This window comes from Macaca thibetana, chromosome 6 (genome assembly GCF_024542745.1).
Source record: "Macaca thibetana thibetana isolate TM-01 chromosome 6, ASM2454274v1, whole genome shotgun sequence".
Taxonomy (NCBI): Eukaryota; Metazoa; Chordata; class Mammalia; order Primates; family Cercopithecidae; genus Macaca; species Macaca thibetana.
In genome coordinates this window covers 107,909,737-107,926,951 of record NC_065583.1, presented here as the reverse complement: position 1 = coordinate 107,926,951, position 17,215 = coordinate 107,909,737, and the positions used below count along the sequence as shown (strand labels likewise).

Below are 17,215 nucleotides of genomic sequence, written 5' to 3'. Positions count from 1 at the left end.
AGTATAACTGAAACTTGTCTTTTTTCCCATTGTATAGGCCACTAATTTAAACAAATAATAGACATATTCACCCCCGTATCAATTAACCCCTTAAAAACTATTTCATTAATATGCAATGAACATAAGGGCTTTTGATTAGAAACTAAAGTTTCCCAAAAAACAGTTTTTTCTGTGCTACCAAACCCTTCCTATTGAGAATACGTTCCCCTGCCTCTAGGCATATAAATTGTGAGACTTGAACCATAATAAGAATTTTATTAGTAACATCATGTCCTTTTGGCAAAGGGCCACATACTCTAATAGCTAATTTATATACTCCTCTATTAGGAGACAAAGTATAAGGCTGAGTAATAGCTAAGTCAGCAGCGGCGCTCTGCTTAGTTGCCGCATAAGGTTGAGAAACTGGGGTAAGGTGTGGGATCCTTAAGGAGGACTTGAATTTATTCCTTGATGTTGTAGGCCATTGCTCACTGGGTATTGTATGCAGATTCAGTCAATAATCCAAGGCTAAATGGGTACTTGAAATTGGGATTGGATCTGGTGCTGAGATACAACTTTTACTTATTGATTTTTCTTTCCTCCGATTATTCCAAGGAGGGTGACTACCAATTTTGTACTTTATAGATCAGTCTAGAGGAAAGGGTTAAGCATGTAAGCTCTGGGGACAGAAAGTCATATTTTCAAAATATAATATCTATATGACCTTGGATACATTTATAAAACTGTCTTAACTCTGTTTTCCTGTCTACAAAATGGTAATAATTATAAAATTTGTCAGTCTTAAAGGGATGTTGGAAGAACTAAATGCAAGTGAAGATTTTTTCACAGTAGTGGACACATAGTAAGTACTCAGTATACTATGGCTATTATTACTGTTATTATTGTTAATATTACGTCTATTTATTTTAGCTCTTTAATGTAACAAGTGCAGAACCATAATCTCACATCCTTCAGAGTCACGCTGATCTTGTATTTTTTTGGTCCTTTGACTAGTTTAGTGATTTATTACAAGAAACCTAGTTAGTTTGTGCATTCTTTTCCTTTCTTATATTTCTCATTTGTAAAGACTGATAAACCAACTACATTTTCAGACCTGGTGACATAAATTGTTGGGGCCCCAAGCCTGTGGGCCACGGCTCCCATTTCCCAGGAGAGGAGACAGTAAATTTCCACTTTTATCAGTTTTGAAACGACATTTATTTGTCCAATGTCGACCTTTACCACAACATTTGTACACCTCTGAAGGCAGCTTTCTGCCTTGAGGGATAAAAGTGTTCAATTTTTATGACATTCTTTTTTGAAATGTCTAGGTTTACCACACTGAAAGCAAACACCTTATTTGTTATTTCCTTTTAAGGCTTTAGACAAAGCTCCAGCAAATAATTGAGCATTATAAATAGCCCCTCCAACACTAACACAAGTTTTAATATACTTATCTAAATTGGCCCCATTGGCCTTTAACGATTTTAACAATTTTTGACAGTCAGCATAAGCATTTTTAAAAGACAACGTTTGTAACAAAATTTTTGAAGCAAGGTCAGCACCCACGATTTTCAAGACAGCATCCTGAAGATGGGCTACGAAATCTGGATATTGTTCATTTGTGCCCTGTAAAATCTTCACAGAGGAAAGGGAAGATTTTCCTGTTATCTCTACCTTATTTTAGGCCCTTAAAAACAAAGTCTTGATTTGAGTAAGGGCAACATCATCTAGACCAGCCTGAGCATTAAGAGTAGCACATTGACCCGTGCCTGTGAGTTGTTCCTCAGTGGCTCCTGGGGGATCACACGTAACATTTTTTCTAGCCTGTACATGCACCTTGTTCATTTACCAGCTGTGCAATTGTAACCACTGAGAACGATCAAGAAAAGCCTTCCCCAAAGTCTTCCAGTCTATAGGAATTATCAAATTTTCTGATGAAAAAATATCAAGAAGACCAAGGATAGGGGTTCATAGTTAGAAATGGCAGCTTTCATTTCTTTTAAAAATTTAATTTGTAAGGCATTGAATTGGACATTATTGCCACCATTTGAAAACTGAGCATTAGGAGCAAAAGAAGCACAAATAATTGGAAACAGATCCAGCTCCTTAAATTTTTTTTTTTTTTTTCTCTTCTCTCCCTCCCCCAATGGCGGGCAAGGCACTGAGAAAACTTTGCCAAACAAAGGTAAAGATAAGGAAGCCGGGGGGTTGGAGGCACTGGAAAATCCTCTTTTAACAGGGCGGAAGGAAAAGAAACAGGGAAAGCTCACAAAGGTGCATTAGAAAAATGTATCTGTAATATTTGTTGAAGCATTTCCATAATACACTGCATGTCAGAATTTCCCTTAGAAGAAGGAAGAGCTGGCTTTTTCTCCTCTCCCCCTTTTGCTACCCTGGCACAAATGGGCTCCATTTCAGATTTATTTTATTTTATTTTTCCAAATCCTCAGATACCTTTCCTCCTGTGGCTACGTTACCACACTCCGAATCAGTCTCAAGTAACTCTAATGTCTGAGTGATAGAGTTACACAAGGTCCACAATTTTAGAGGCATAATATCCCCTAACTGGAGCGCTCTAAGCAGAGCTTTTACTACCTGTAACCATTTTTTCCCGATTCAGCTGCACTTTAGTCTGATACTGAAACCAGTAACAATGTTGTTCAACATGGGCAAACAATCGCTTCAAAGTCTTTTTCTTTCACTTCTACTCCCATAGACAGCAACAGTCCTTGAAACAGCCATAAATATTCTGAGGCCAGAGAGATGGAATTCCCATAATGAAAGCTTAAGAAGGTTCCCCTTAACAATATCCGAGCCTTACCTGCTCCTAGGGGGTTCCCCTTCTTGTTCTCCCCTACTCACCGGTGCTGACCCTGCTCCCTGCGCCACTTGTTGGGGTCCGTGCCGGGGGTGGTGGAGAATGAAAGAACACACAAAAGACAAAGACACACAGAGAACATGGCGGCCACGCTCAGAGCCTCCGCCTCACTTTATTTATACTCCATAAACCCCATGTCAGCAGAAAGAATGCAATGCAAAACAAACTTTCTTTTCCCAGATGTAACCTTCTACTCAGTTCTTTGTTTCTATGCTCTTCCTTATCTGCCCGCCTTCTTGGCGCCTACGGGAGTTCATTAAAAGTTCAATTGGAGATACTGTCCTTGAGCCCTATCTATTCTCAGCATACTGTTTTCAAAGGCCCCTGCACCCACGGCTCGCTCTTCACAGCTTCTGTGAAACACGGATTTATAGTGCTCCCTTTGTGCCATTAGAGAATATCTCACTTGTACTGAAGAACTGACTTCTCTTCACAGAGGTCTTTTCCTACTGAAAAACTTCCTTAAAAGAGAAAAATATTCTAAATATACTTCTAGAAATGACAGTAAGTCTTTGTTGATTGACTTAGATTCAGTTTACTTTAATTACATATATTGTTTGATCTAATGAAGTATTACGGCAGGACAGAAGGGTGAAATTAAAAATCCTAAAGAAATCTCTAATAATCTCGTATACTTAAAAAAAGTATTATGCAAACTGACAAAGTATTTTATTTATTTATAATATCATTTTGTAAACAATCACACTGTGCACTTTTTAATTCAACAATAAGAACAATTTTTTTCTAGGGATTTATAACAAACCCTATATAAAGTGAATGACTTAATACATGAGTGAAGATGACTAGGGTAGAATAATTTCTGAAAATGTCAAATTACAGCACTTGATACAAAGACCGATGATAACTATCTGTACCATAAAAATTTACATGCCATGAAACATTAATTTATAATTTTAAATACACAGTAAAACATAGTTATAAAAAGGGTATTAAATTTATTATAAACCAGTGAATTACTCAGAGAAATATTTATTAAAACCTACTAAAAACCAGTAAATATTGCAACTGAGGTAAAAATTTATAAGTAAACAAAACTATCACTTATAAGGACCAAGTAAACAAAAGGGCAGACATTTTCTGATGAATGTGTCTACTCCTTGATATTTTGAAGCAGCTTCAACAAATGTGACTCAATAACCTGTTGAACTAGAACAGATAGGTAATCAAGATTACAGCACACTGACTATAAATTTCTTAAAAAACTATCAAATTTAACTTATCCCCAATCTTTTCCTAAAATAAAGTTATTTCTAAGCAGGATACATGCATAGTCTGAGGGCGATAATACAATGCAAAACTTTAAAAAACTTGGGAAACTTAGTCTGTCCCTGAGGAACTGTCCAAGTTACTGGACGTTGTATCTTGGTTTCTGTATTTCTGAAACTGAAGTAGAGTCCAGAATACAAGATTATCCTAAGGTTGCCCTATAAATGGTTTGCTATCAAAATATGAAATAAATCTTATAAACATGTATGCACTTATCCTCCGGTAACTAAGTATTTGAGTTGGTGAAAAGTATAGTAACAAACTTATTTCTAGACTTTATAGGAATTTGTGGACTTTTCCCAAAGTTAAAAGTGTATGTCAGGAGTTGGGATAACATGTTTTAGGATTACAGTGATGAAGATGGTTTGGAGTACTGGCTTATACTATTTACAGAGCTTTACTAAGATGAGACACAAGAGTTCGACATACTTACCACTTCTATAGCCCAGGGCTACAGCTAGATCCATAGAATTATATCCAGAGTCAGTTTCAATTGTTGGGTCAGCCCCACTTTCTATACCAAAATAGAAAAATCTACATAAATGAAATGAAAATGCAGGTATGTTTGTCTATTATTGGCTCATGTAGAAATAGTTTGGAGAATGTTTTTAGGATAGTCTGACAAAGTACAGAATGCATGGGGTACTCAGAATTTATTTTAGTGGATTGGAGGGAAGACACTTCAAACAAACAGCATCCTCTGGAGTAGCTGAAACTCATACACAGTTAAAGATAAAGCTCATCTGCACTCCAGCCTGGGCAACAGAGCGAGACTCCGTCTCAAAAAAAAAAAAAAAAAGATAAAGCTCATGCGTAAGGACACTGTAGAAAGAAAACAATAGTGAATTCATTTTCTTTTCTTCTTTTTTTTTTTTTCCCCTGACAGAGCCTTGCTCCATCGCCCAGGCTGGAATGCCGCGGTGCAGTGTCGGCTCATTGCAACCTCTGCCCCTGGGGTTCAAGCGATCCTCCTGCCTTAGCATCCTGAGTAGCTGGGATTACAGGCGCCCACCTGCCTGGCTAATTTTTATATTTTTTGTAGAGATGGGGTTTCACCATGTTGGCCAGACTGGTTTGAACTCCTGACCTCAAGTAATCCACCCACCTTGGCCTCCCAAAGTGTGGGATTACAGGCACGAGCCACTGTGCCCGGCCACATAGTGGATTCACATGTGACCCCCCAAATGAAAGCAACAAGGACAAAAGGTCCAATTGCAAGTGTGGTATGTGATGGAGCTGCTTCTCACATGGGCAACTTTATGGTAGCAGGTGCTCTAGGGGTGAAGAGCAGCAAGATTCATGTATTTAACAATAGTTAACGATTCTCCTGAGTAGCACCAGGGGAGGCCAGGTTGAAAAAATAAAATCAAGTCCTCACATGGCGTTTTCTAAATAGTATTCACTTTCATCTGCTTACCTAAGAGCATCTTTACACATTTCACATGATTTCCATGTACAGCATAAAGCAGAGGTGTTCCTCCATTCTGCAAAACAAAAAGGCAATTCAGAGTTTTTCAGGGTGAGCAAGACTCAAGTAATTTAATGCTGCTGTGAGAAGTTTTACTAGAATTGGACATACAATCATTTAAAGTAATTTTAATATTTTGTGAAGGATACTTAAATCAGAACTAATAATTGAGTCTGGATATTCACTTTTTCTTCTAGGTATTTAGCTAATTAATTATTCTTCTTTATTTATTCTTTGATTTATTTTTTAGAAACAGGGTCTGTGTCACCCAGGTTGGAGTGCAGTGGTGCAATCATAGCTCACTGCAGCCTCAAACTTCTGGGCTCCAGCCATCTTCCTGCTTCAGCCTCCCAAGCAGCTGGGACTACAGGTGTACACCACCATGCCCAGTCTATTTCTTCTTTAATAAAACTTACTGCATCTCTCCTGAACCAAACAAATTCTAAAGCTTGTTAGAGTAATTTTAAATGTAGTATCACAAACTTACCCAATCATATTCATTTACATCAACTCCACAATCAAGCAGCATTTTGACAATATCTGTGTAGCCTTTACTACAGGCCAACGACAGTGCACTTTCTCGACCTTTTCCTAAAAGTTGGGGATCAGCACCCTGATATGGGAAGTAGAGATAAAAGACTTCTCAATTAAACAAGAATATTGTTATCCTTGTCTACAATAATTATAGTAAAACACTAGGCCTGGTAATGTTCTGGGCTTAATATAGAAATAATGAAAACTTTTACTCATGGATGCTTTTATTGAGATTGCCTGGATGCCTTCCTTCCTCTGTCCTGTATCAATCCTAATTATCCTTTCATTCTGGAGTCAAGTCACAGCTCCTCCATGAAGCCCTCTCCTTCAAAGCTGACAGTACTTCTGTTCCCGTGGGACTGAGAGAGGTCTGGGCATCAAATTATTTCTTACTGTTGCAAGTATGATTAGTCTTGCCTTCCCAACTAGATCCAAGTTCCACGAGAATATGAAAAGCATTAAACTTTTTTTGGTAGCCTCTACCATTATACCTAGCTGGCTGGATATATAAAAACTCTACTAATGACTTAACTGAACTTAAGTAACTATACATATACATTTTCTGAGGCATTTTCCTTACATTCTGAAGTAGGAACTCTACCACAGCTATTTGCCCGTGTGCTGCAGCCCACATCAGAGGAGTAAATCCTTCTTCATCCGTGTGATTGATAACATTTTCTATTTAAAAGAAAAGCAATTTTTGTGATCTAATTTAACAACCACATCTTAATATCACTATGAAAAACTGGCATTCCGAAGAGTTGATTATAATACTTAACAAAGTTCACTTTTTGCTGACTTTTGATTGGTGTCCTATTGCATGTTGTTGTAATTTGTAGTCTGAATGTATTAAAATATGCCTCAGTGTACATAGCCGGGTTCAGATAACATATTACTTAAAGTACAAACTACCAGACATGACATAATGCCAGGTACAAGGCAGTCAAAAGAATACTGGTCTCAGAACCAGGAGACCAGAGTTTGAATTCTGGCTCTGTCACTTTCTAGCCATGTGACCCCGGGCAGACACTTAATTTCTTCAATATACAGAATTCCTTGCTTACCTCGACGTACAGTTGGGAGGATCATAATAAAAATGAGATTATATGATAGCCCTCAGCATTACAGAAATACATAAACTTACTGAATCTTATTAAAGCTATCTTCTACTCCATAGCTAACATTGCTGCCTGTGAATTTCTCTCATTCTTGTGGTTTGCTAACACGATGTTATGTGGATGACAGATAATATAATGTGAATGAAGAATAGTCTCAAATACAGTACCATGCAATTCTACCTTGAACCCCATTTTCTTCCCTAGATTGTCTACTAGTTATTAAGTCCACAGCCTTGTCTCTAAATTTATTTAGTAGATTGAAGAAGCCTCCAAATATTCATAAACAAACAAATATAATGATTAAGTCTTTCTTATAAAAATGATGTGATTAAGCAAAATAAAACTCTTTGATCAGACTCCCTGTATTCAATAAACAGTTTTGGGACAACTGGCTAACTTTTAAAGCATGAAAATAAAAATACAGCTCAATCTTTACTTCATTACAACAAAACATATTCCATGTGAGTTAAAGATTGAAATGTAAAAAGGAAGCCCCAGAAGTTCTAGAATAAGGAATGAGTGAATTTATTTATAATCTTAAAATGGGAAATCCTTTCTAAGAAAGATATAAAATCCAGAAGTCACAAAGAAGAAAATAAATTTATGACTTACAAATGTTATGCTTTCAGAACTTCATAAAGGAAGTCAAAGGAAAAATGACAAGCTGGGGAACAATATATGCAACATAAACAACAACAAAAAGCTAATTTCCTTAATTTAGAGTTTACATACCAGTATATAGCAGGCAGTTCACACACAAAAAATTCCAGTAGACCATAACTTAAAAAATGTAAATGAAACTACTCTGAAATGCCATTTTTCACCCATCAGATTAGCAAAATTTGGAGTCTGCTAATATCCTATATCAGTGAGGGCATGGGGAAACAGAAACTCTAGCTCTGGTGTAAGGACATACATCTGGTTTTAGATATATATGTTATATATTTACATATATAAGTTGTATGTATATATATGTATGTATATATGCATATATATGCATATATGTATGTATGTATATATACACACACATACACACCCTTTGACTCAGCAAATCTACTTGTGGGAATCTGCCCTATAGATATACTTTAAGTTTTAAGTATAAACCTAAAACTTAAGGGGGGGCAGTTAAAACAAATAACATAGAACATGTACATGCAATACAATGCACACTTACGGAACTAGAAAAACAATAAAACAGGTCTTTAATATGTGCTTATATAGAAAGCTCTCCACAGTATTCAGTGTAAAATGGTGCAATGTAGTGCATATTTTGCCTTTTGTGTAAGTAACAAGCACATACACATTCTCACACATAACCTGAAACACAAATAGAAATGTTTTCCATAAAAATTTTCTGAAAATGTAAGAAACTTATAATGTTTGCTTTTGGGGAAAAGGCAAGGGTAGTAAAGGAACTTTTACATTTTATATTCCTTTTTTTTTTTTTTACTATCCATTGGGTTATCTGCCTGGTGAGTTTATGTAACTATTTGTTTTTGTCTTTATACTTTCTTATATTAAAATAAAATAACAAATCTAATAAATCCTACTGAATTTGCTTAAATATTTTTAAATAGGCTATTACCTTGTTCGATACGAGTAGCCAGATACAGCATCTCTCCCTGAGCAGCCAACTGGTGAACAGACAAAGCTGAAACAGTACAGAAAATACTTCATGCATTATCTATAGGGTACACTTGCATCATCCCAGGGTTCATGTTTGTGTCACAATTTTCTTTTCCAAAACAGAAACTATAATTTTACTATTTTAAAAATATAACTTAAAATATATCCTAAAATTAAGGCTGGGCACGGTCGCTCATGCCTGTAATCCCAGCACCTTGGTAGGCAGAGGCAGGTGGATCACTTGAGGTCAGGAGTTTGAGACCAGCCTGGCCAATGTGGCAAAACCCTGTCTCTACAAAAAATACAAAAATTAGCTAGGCGTGATGGCGCACGCCTATAATCCCAGCTACTTGGGAGGCTGAGGCGGGGGGAATCACTTGAATCAGGGAGGCAGAGGTTGCAGTGAACTGAGATTGCACCACTGCACTCCAGTCTGGGTGACAGAAAAAAAAAAAGTATCCTAAAATTACAAGTACTCATTCTGTATCTGAGAATTGATTCATATTCACTTAAGGTAATTTTGATATCTACAATTTTATTTTTATGAGACAAGGTTTCGTCATGTTGCTCAGGTTGGCCTTGAACTCCAGGGCTCAAGCGGATCCTCCCACCTTGACCTCCCAAAGTGCTGGGATTACAGGCATGAGCCCCCATGCCTCGGCCTTTTTAAAAAATCTACAAATTGTTATTATCAATGAAATCTATTCTGAAGAAATGGCTTAGGTATTTAATTTTTAAAATGCTATTTCTGTATCCAAACTTATGAGGAAGATGGGTCTAAAAGACAGGAAGACACTTTTTGTCTTTTTATTGACTGACCCCATTGTGGTCTTAAATATTTTTATTTCAAGACTCTATGGGGTTTTCTTTTTACAAGGAATGAGGTCATAAATGAAAAACAGGCTTGAGAGTAAATTTATTTATTTATTTTGAGACAGGGTCTCAATTTGTCACCCATCCTCAACCTCCTGTGCTCAAGTGATCTTCCTGCCTCATGCCCCTAAATAGCTGGAACTACAGGTGGGTGCCACCATGTCTGGGTAATTTTCATATTTTTTGTAGAGACAGGGTTTTGCCATGTTGCCCAGGTCTTCAACTCCTGAGCTCAAGCAATCCGCCAGCCTCAGCCTCCCAAAATGCTAGGGTTATAGGCATGAGCCACTGCGCCTGGCCTGAGAATAAATTCTTGAGTGTAGGCCCAGCTGTGGCTGATTAGCTATGTGATCTTGGGTAACTCTAAACATTTTTGTCTGTAATGTGGGATGTAAATCAAATGATCTTAGGTATTTGTTTTTAGCTCAAAAATTCTATAGTGGATTATTTTAAGATAACTTCTTTAAAGACAATGCCAAATAGGGAGAGTTCTCCTTAAAAATTAGTAGCATTTGATCATTGACTTCAATGATATGATTGGATGGCCTTACTACAGAAAGAAAAGCAACTGGTGTCCTATGCAAATTTATGTAAGTAAACCAGAAACGGCCAACAGTGGGGTGAGAGTCCTACAGGAAGATTCTTCCTAGCTCAACTGTTACAGTATGTGACTCAGAAATCAGGAGGGATTTAGTGTTTCCAAAGAAAAGACAGATTTTGTCATGCTTTAGAATATAGATATATTTATATTACATTCTCAAATACAGTGACTAACATATATACAGTTAAATACTAACACAAATAGTTGTTTTTCTCTTTTTAACATACTTATGCTACATAGAATATTTTTGTAGTTTCAATAGAAAAACTTTACTTCCTCTAGAATGATTCTACATTTAAAAAGTTGTAGATTCAAGGTATTAAAAGAGGTGGTTTCATATTCATATTATATTCAAATTCAAAATTACAGTGCAAATCACTCAGCTTTTACTACAAAATCATTTATTGATCAGTGATCTGGTTTAAAAGTAAAATGTGAAGCCTTGAACTCCAAGAACATGAAAACACTGACTGTATTTTAATTTCAAAGGGCTCCGAATTATTATCTTTAATCTCATTATTAACTGATTTCTATAGTAAAACTTTTAAGTTTTCGTAATATTTTAATCTGTATTTGCTCTCTCAACAGAGAAATATAACACATGAACTGTTTATTTATTATTGATTGATTGGAATCAGGGTCTCACTCTGCTGCTCAGGCTGGGCTGCAGTGGCGTGATCACAGCTCATTGCAGCCTTGACCTCCTGGGCTCAAGTGATCCCCTTGCCTTAGCCTCTTGAGTATCTGGGACTACAGGTGCATGCCACCACACCTGGCTAATTAAAAAAATTTTTTTTGGTAGAGATGGCATCTTGTTATGTTGCTTAGGCTGGTCTTGAACTCCTGAGCTCAAGTAATCCTACTTCAGTATCCCAAAGTGCTGGGATTATAGGTGTGACCCACTGTGTCTAGCCCCACGTGAAATATTAAAAAATGTAATAATATATGAAAAAGTTTTCAATTGCTAAAACTACCAGGATATCACTTAAGCTTTCAAAAAACTTAAGTATAATGCATTTATTTATTTATTTTTAATTGACAATAATTGTGTATATCTATGGAGTACAAAGGGGTATTTTAATATATGTTTATATTGTGGAATGATTAAAGCCAATTAACAAATCTATCACCTCATATACTTACTTTTTTGTGGTGAAAACATTTAAAATTTACTCTTTTAGTGATTTTGAAAAATATAATGCATTATTATTTTTTATTTTTATTTTTCTGAGACAGGGTTTCACTCTGTCACTCAGGCTGGAGTACAACGGTGCAATCTCAGCTCATTGCAACCTCCTCCTCCCAGGTTCAAGTGATCCTCTCACCTCAGCCTCCCAAATAGCTGGGAACACAGGCATGCACCACCACACCTGGCTATTTTTAAAAATTTTTGCATTTTTTATTTTTTGTATTTTTAGTTTGTGTTGCCCTGGCCAATCTCGAATTCCTGAGCTCAAGCGATCCACCAGCCTTGGCCTCCCAAAGTGTTGGGATTACAGGTGTAAGCCACCATGCCCAGCCTTCACTGCATTATATTTATTATAGTCACCATTGTGCACAATACGTCATTAAGTAGTCCTCCTGTCTAGCTAAAACTTTGTATCCTTTGATCAATATCTCTACCCTTTCAGCATCTACTCACCTCTCCCAGCCTCTGGTAAACACCAGTTTACTGTGTACTTCCACTGAGTTCTACTTTTCCAGATGTCCCATATAGTGAGATCATGTGGTATTTGTCTTTCTATGCCTGACTTATTTCACTTAGCATAATGTCCTCCAGGTTCATCCATGTGTCGCTAAGTGACAGAATTTCCTTCTTTTTTAAGGTTGAATAGTATTCCATTGTGTAGTATAAAACATTTTCTTTATCCAAAGAATATGCATTTAATGAAAATAATGTTTTAAAGTCAAATTCTTGAAAGTATTATATTAAGAATATAGTAATACATCAGTGGCAAATACTTACAATTTGCTAACAGAGGTGTGGTAGAGACCTCATTTCCTCTGTGTTTGTTGGTTAAAGTAGTTGACTGTTTTATGGGTGAGAAATGCTTTGTTGTAGATGGGGTGTAGACATGCCTTACTTGAATTCCCGGAGAAGGAGATGTATGGATATTGCATTCAGCTAAGTAAAAAACAAATGTAAACACATTAAAAGCATTTCAGTAAGAGTTCTATGTCAATGGCTACATTTAAAAAGAAATACATGAGGTATAATAGCTTCAATTAAACTATTTATCAAGTGATACTAAATTGTTTTTATCATAGAAAGTCTATACTTCCTTGTTTGCATAGTGGCGAGTTAATCTAGGCTGCGCATGGTGCTCAAGCCTGTAATTCCATCACTTTGGGAGGCCAAGGCAGGTGGATCACCTGAGGTCAGGAGTTCGAGACCAGCCTGGCCAACATGGTGAAACCCCGTCTCTACTAAAAATACAAAAACTTAGCTGGGCATGGTGGTGCACACCTGTAATCCCAGCTACTCGGGAGGCTGAGGCAGGAGAACTGCTTGAACCCAGGAGGTGGAGGTTACAGTGACCCAAGATCTCGCCACTGCACTCCAGCCTGGGCAACAGAGCGAGACTTCCACTCAAAAAAAAAAAAAAAAGTCTGTACTGTACTACCACAGTGAAAGTTCTGGAAAAAAATATTAATCTTGAGTGATGTTATCCTAAGAGAATAGTTTTATTATTCAGGGTATCATTGTAAAAGCAAATCTAGGGCCGGGCGCGGTGGCTCAAGCCTGTCATCCCAGCACTTTGGGAGGCCGAGGCAGGCGGATCACAAGGTCAGGAGATCGAGACCATCCTGGCTAACGCCGTGAAACCCCGTCTCTACTAAAAATATACAAAAAACTTGCCGGGCGAGGTGGCGGGCGCCTGTAGTCCCAGCTACTCCGGAGGCTGAGGCAGGAGAATGACGTGAACCCGGGGGGCGGAGCTTGCAGTGAGCCGAGATCGCGCCACTGCACTCCAGCCTGGGCGACAGAGCGAGACTCCGTCTCAAAAAAAAAAAAAAAAAAAAGCAAATCTAGGGCATGATGACAGACTTCAATGCATTAAAGCATAGAAAGTGAATGCACATTAAATATTCATAGAACAGGAATATTCAGGAAGGGATATTACACTAATTCATTTCTAAAAGGAACACGAATTTTTTTTTCTTATGATTTTATTTTTTGAGACAGAGTCTCACTCTGTTGCCCAGGCTGGAGTGCAGTGGCATTATCTCAGCTCACTGCAACCACCGCCTCTCTGGTTCAAGCAGTTCTCGTGCCTCAGCCTCCTGAGTAGCTGGGATTACAGGTGTGTCCCACCACGCCTGGCTGATTTTTGTATTTTTAGTAGAGACGAGGTTTCACCATGTTGGCTAGGCTGGTCTTGAACTCCTGACCTCAAGTGATTTGCCCGCCTCGGTCTCCCAAAGTGCTGGGATTACAGGCATGAGCCACCGTGCCCAGCCCTATGATTTTTAAAGGAACAATAGGGAACTTCATTAGGGAATTTGTAAACAAATATTAAAAAAGAAGTTTTTAAAAAAATCAACATGTACTTCCTTTAAATATTATATAATCTGAAATTATTTTAATTTGGCTTCTGTGAGATTCCAGAAAATCATATTAAAAAATGACTTCTAAACTGTCTTCCCAAACTCAAAATTTCATGATTGGGGAAAAAACCCAAATACACAAAAACAAAAACAAATGCAGATATTTATACCATAACTTTCAACCTTTAAATAGGACAGATGCCACCTCCAGGTCAGAATTAACCTGATCTTGAATATTTTTACTATCTTCTTCATTTAAGGACTTCACAAATCGAGAACACACATTCATATCAAATCGGTTAGGCAATATGAATTTCATTCCCATGGCAACACCCTGAGCTGACCCTTCTTCTGAATTTGGGTCCAGTGGATGTTCTATTTTAATGTCTGGCATGCCAGTTAGGCTGTAAGTGCTGGGACACTCTTCCACTATAAGCTGGGCTCCAATATCCAGATTTGTTGATGTAGCCATGATTTCAACTGTAGTTTCAGTAATTAAAACATTTCTTCATGATTTCCTCTTGGTTTTATAAGAGCAGTATCCAGTGTATTCTTGGAATTTGGATATTTAAAAATCTGAAAGAAAAAAATTAGAAAATTAAAAGTATTCTATCAACTTAGGTAAAAATACACAAAATAATCATTTTCAATCAAGTATCGAAACAATGCTCTTGAAAGCACCTACACATAATAGAAAGCATATAATGTTCAGAGGTAGAGAAACCTGAGTATGTATCCAAGCTTTGCCATTAATTAGCTGTGTGACCTGTATAAGTTACTCAATCCCTCTGAGTTTCCGTGTCGTTTATAAAATAGGGATACCACCATTAACCTTACAGGGTTCTGGTAAAGACCAAATGAAATACTGGACAGTGACATTCTCACCTCCATCATTAAATTCCAATAAATTTTAGTTACTGTTTCTCCCATTTCCTATATCTGAATATTGCCAAATGGATAAAAGATCAGGCTAACAATGAAAATAAACTTTAACTTCTTACCTCAGGTTAGTTCTTTAATATGTTATGTTTATATAGGTGGCCCTTAGTTTGAATTTAGAAATGATATAATTCATGTTGTATCCAAGTTTATTGGCATTGTTATCTGTAACACCTGTGATTCCTAGACCGTGAAAGACTTTACAAAACTTTGGTTTTCTTGAACTGAAGGTACATTTATCAATTTTTGTTCAGATTAAGCATTAGCAACTTAATGTAGGTTTCATGAAAAATAAAGTAGGTAGATTATGGATTGGCTTTCCAAGATGTATAATTGTCTTAGATACATTATCATTTGGGACAGGAAGGCAATTAATAACATCCAGTTAATTTTTTCACGTTAGGGTTTATTGCCTCTTAGAAGTTTTGAGAGGGTGCAGGGTGTTATAAAATTGGAATTTGAATTAAAAGAAAAATGCATTAGGATCACAGTGGAGCAAGGGTCACCAAACCCTACATTTACAGATAACCACCTTTGACAATTTTAAAAACATTTTCAAAGATTAATCCTTGTAATAATCCTTTGAGTAGGCAGGTCAGATAATCATATGTCCACCTAGGAGAGGAGAAAAAGGAAGCTCATGAATTATGAGGGCTTACTCAGCTCTTCTGACTCCATCACTCTGACCATTAATTTTAATAATGAGGCAGCACTGAACAAAGCCAAAACCTCCAAGAGAGAGTTGAATAAATAACACATAGTATAGTAAGGAAAAAAAAAAAAACAAAAAAAAGGCAGGAAGAAGGTTAATACATTTCGGCAAAAAGAAGGAAACCAGAAAAGAAAGTAAGTTCAGAGATTCAAAGGGAGATGGATGTGCAATGCATTAGTCCATGCGTCTTAAAAAGTACTGGACAATCCCAACTGTGTTTCCTGAGGGAAGAACCATTTCCCCCTTTTTCCTATCCAGCAGTTGGCTAAGTGCAACTCCCCTAAGCTGAGTGCCCTGCATATATCTGTATTTTAGCATTTACCATTTTCTTGACCATTTACATAAATCTAAATTGAAAACTCCCCTAGGATGGGGACCACTCTTACCAATCTCTGCACACAAAACAGTACTTGGTCCTACCAGGTGCTCCGTAAGTTTTCTGATCTTAACTTTAATAATTTTTTATTCGATTTCTAACATTTGCTGATTAGACCTGGCTTTCCACTCCCAACATCGCTACTAAAGAGCTGGGCAATCCTGGACAAATAAATAATACAAGTTTTCTGAAATTCACCTATTATAAAAAGGTGTTGAAATAGGCCTTTCTAATATTCTTTCCAGCTCTAAACAGTTTCCATGTTACAAATCAAGGTTTATAGATGGAATTACAGGTCTTCAAGAGGAGAATAGCAAATGTGTTTAGGGGAAGGGGGTGGGTGGAAAAAGAACGCTTATCTTGGCACAGCAGTCTAATGCGAGGAGAAGCAAAGTTGATTGGTAAGACAAAATTTTGAAGAACAGGAGAGGGAGGCGGGGGTGAGGGTGGCGGGGGGTGAGGTAAACACGACTTAGAAGAGGAGGTGGTGAGAAAAAGGGGGTAAGGCAATAGATAGCTAGGTTCACCTCGATCTGTCAGAGCCCAGGGATGAAGGGATAGAGAGTCTAAAGAGATAAAGTGAGCAGCTATGCTAGTTCCTGCGGATGCTAATAACAGGAGCCCCTCGTTTCTTCCTGATTCTGGAATTATCCTACAAGGAGAGGAAGGTGCTATGAAAATAAATGATGCCTCACAGGCTACAGGTGTCCCAGCGTCCCGAGACAGGAGCCCGCTGGAGGGGAGACTCTTGTAGGAAAGGAAGTCCGTTCTGTAGCCACCCGCCAGCTGTGCCCGAAAAGCCCCAGGAAGAAACTCTCGCTCATCCGCGGCGAGCGGATCCCGGACACGGGGGCTGGAGGCCGACCCGGTGAGAGTGCAGGGTCTCGCGACCACCGACGACAGCAGACAGCGAGTGGAGCCTTCCCATCTGAGGCCAGCTTCAGTACAGGCCTCCAAGCCCGGGCTTGTTTTGGCCGCGACGTCACTTCCGATTTCTTCTTTCGCCTTCTGGCTGAAAAACGTTCTGTGGCAGTGCAGCTGAGATTTTCAGGTTTTCTTTTCTTTGTCTCTCTCTCCTTTTTTTAATTTTTTTGCCGCCTTTACGCTCCAAGGCCCATCCTGCCGGAGTACTACACAGATAGGGTCATTTCAGTTGACGGTTCTGGGTCACCAGAGGAGAGGAAGCCCCATTTTCGCCCTCCGGTCACGCCTCCTGCTCCAGATCGCCCCGCCCACCTGACTCGCCTCCGCGCCGCCGGGTTGCGTGAGTAT

General features: G+C 38.0%; 1 protein-coding gene across 3 annotated transcripts; it reads right to left on the bottom strand.

The window, feature by feature from the left end:
- Positions 1-3,515: 3,515 nt before the first annotated feature.
- Positions 3,516-17,194, bottom strand: ANKRA2 (ankyrin repeat family A member 2). 3 transcript variants are annotated; one of them, XM_050793589.1, is made up of 9 exons: positions 16,639-17,194; positions 14,087-14,492; positions 12,334-12,492; positions 8,853-8,918; positions 6,730-6,827; positions 6,103-6,228; positions 5,565-5,631; positions 4,581-4,661; positions 3,516-4,027 (listed from the first exon to the last, which is right to left on the bottom strand). In XM_050793589.1, exons 2-9 carry the CDS (start codon positions 14,169-14,171, stop codon positions 3,972-3,974), a joined length of 738 nt encoding a protein of 245 aa, XP_050649546.1. In that variant the 5' UTR covers positions 14,172-14,492; positions 16,639-17,194; the 3' UTR covers positions 3,516-3,971. The 3 variants fall into 3 exon arrangements, with proteins under 3 accessions (XP_050649546.1, XP_050649544.1, XP_050649545.1); XM_050793587.1 differs by having other exon boundaries at positions 14,100-14,492; XM_050793588.1 differs by lacking the exon at positions 16,639-17,194 and adding an exon at positions 16,471-16,630 and having other exon boundaries at positions 14,100-14,492.
- Positions 17,195-17,215: the final 21 nt, after the last annotated feature.

Bases quoted from the DNA above. Each gene is read 5' to 3' on its own strand.
- ANKRA2 (XM_050793587.1), bottom strand. From the start codon at position 14,388: ATGGCTACATCAACAAATCTGGATATTGGAGCCCAGCTTATAGTGGAA. The intron at 5,632-6,102 runs GTAAGTTTGTGA...TTTGTTTTGCAG, and splicing joins ATGTAAATGAATATGATTGG to AATGGAGGAACACCTCTGCT. The intron at 4,662-5,564 runs GTAAGCAGATGA...ATTTTGGTATAG, and splicing joins ATGTGTAAAGATGCTCTTAG to AAAGTGGGGCTGACCCAACA.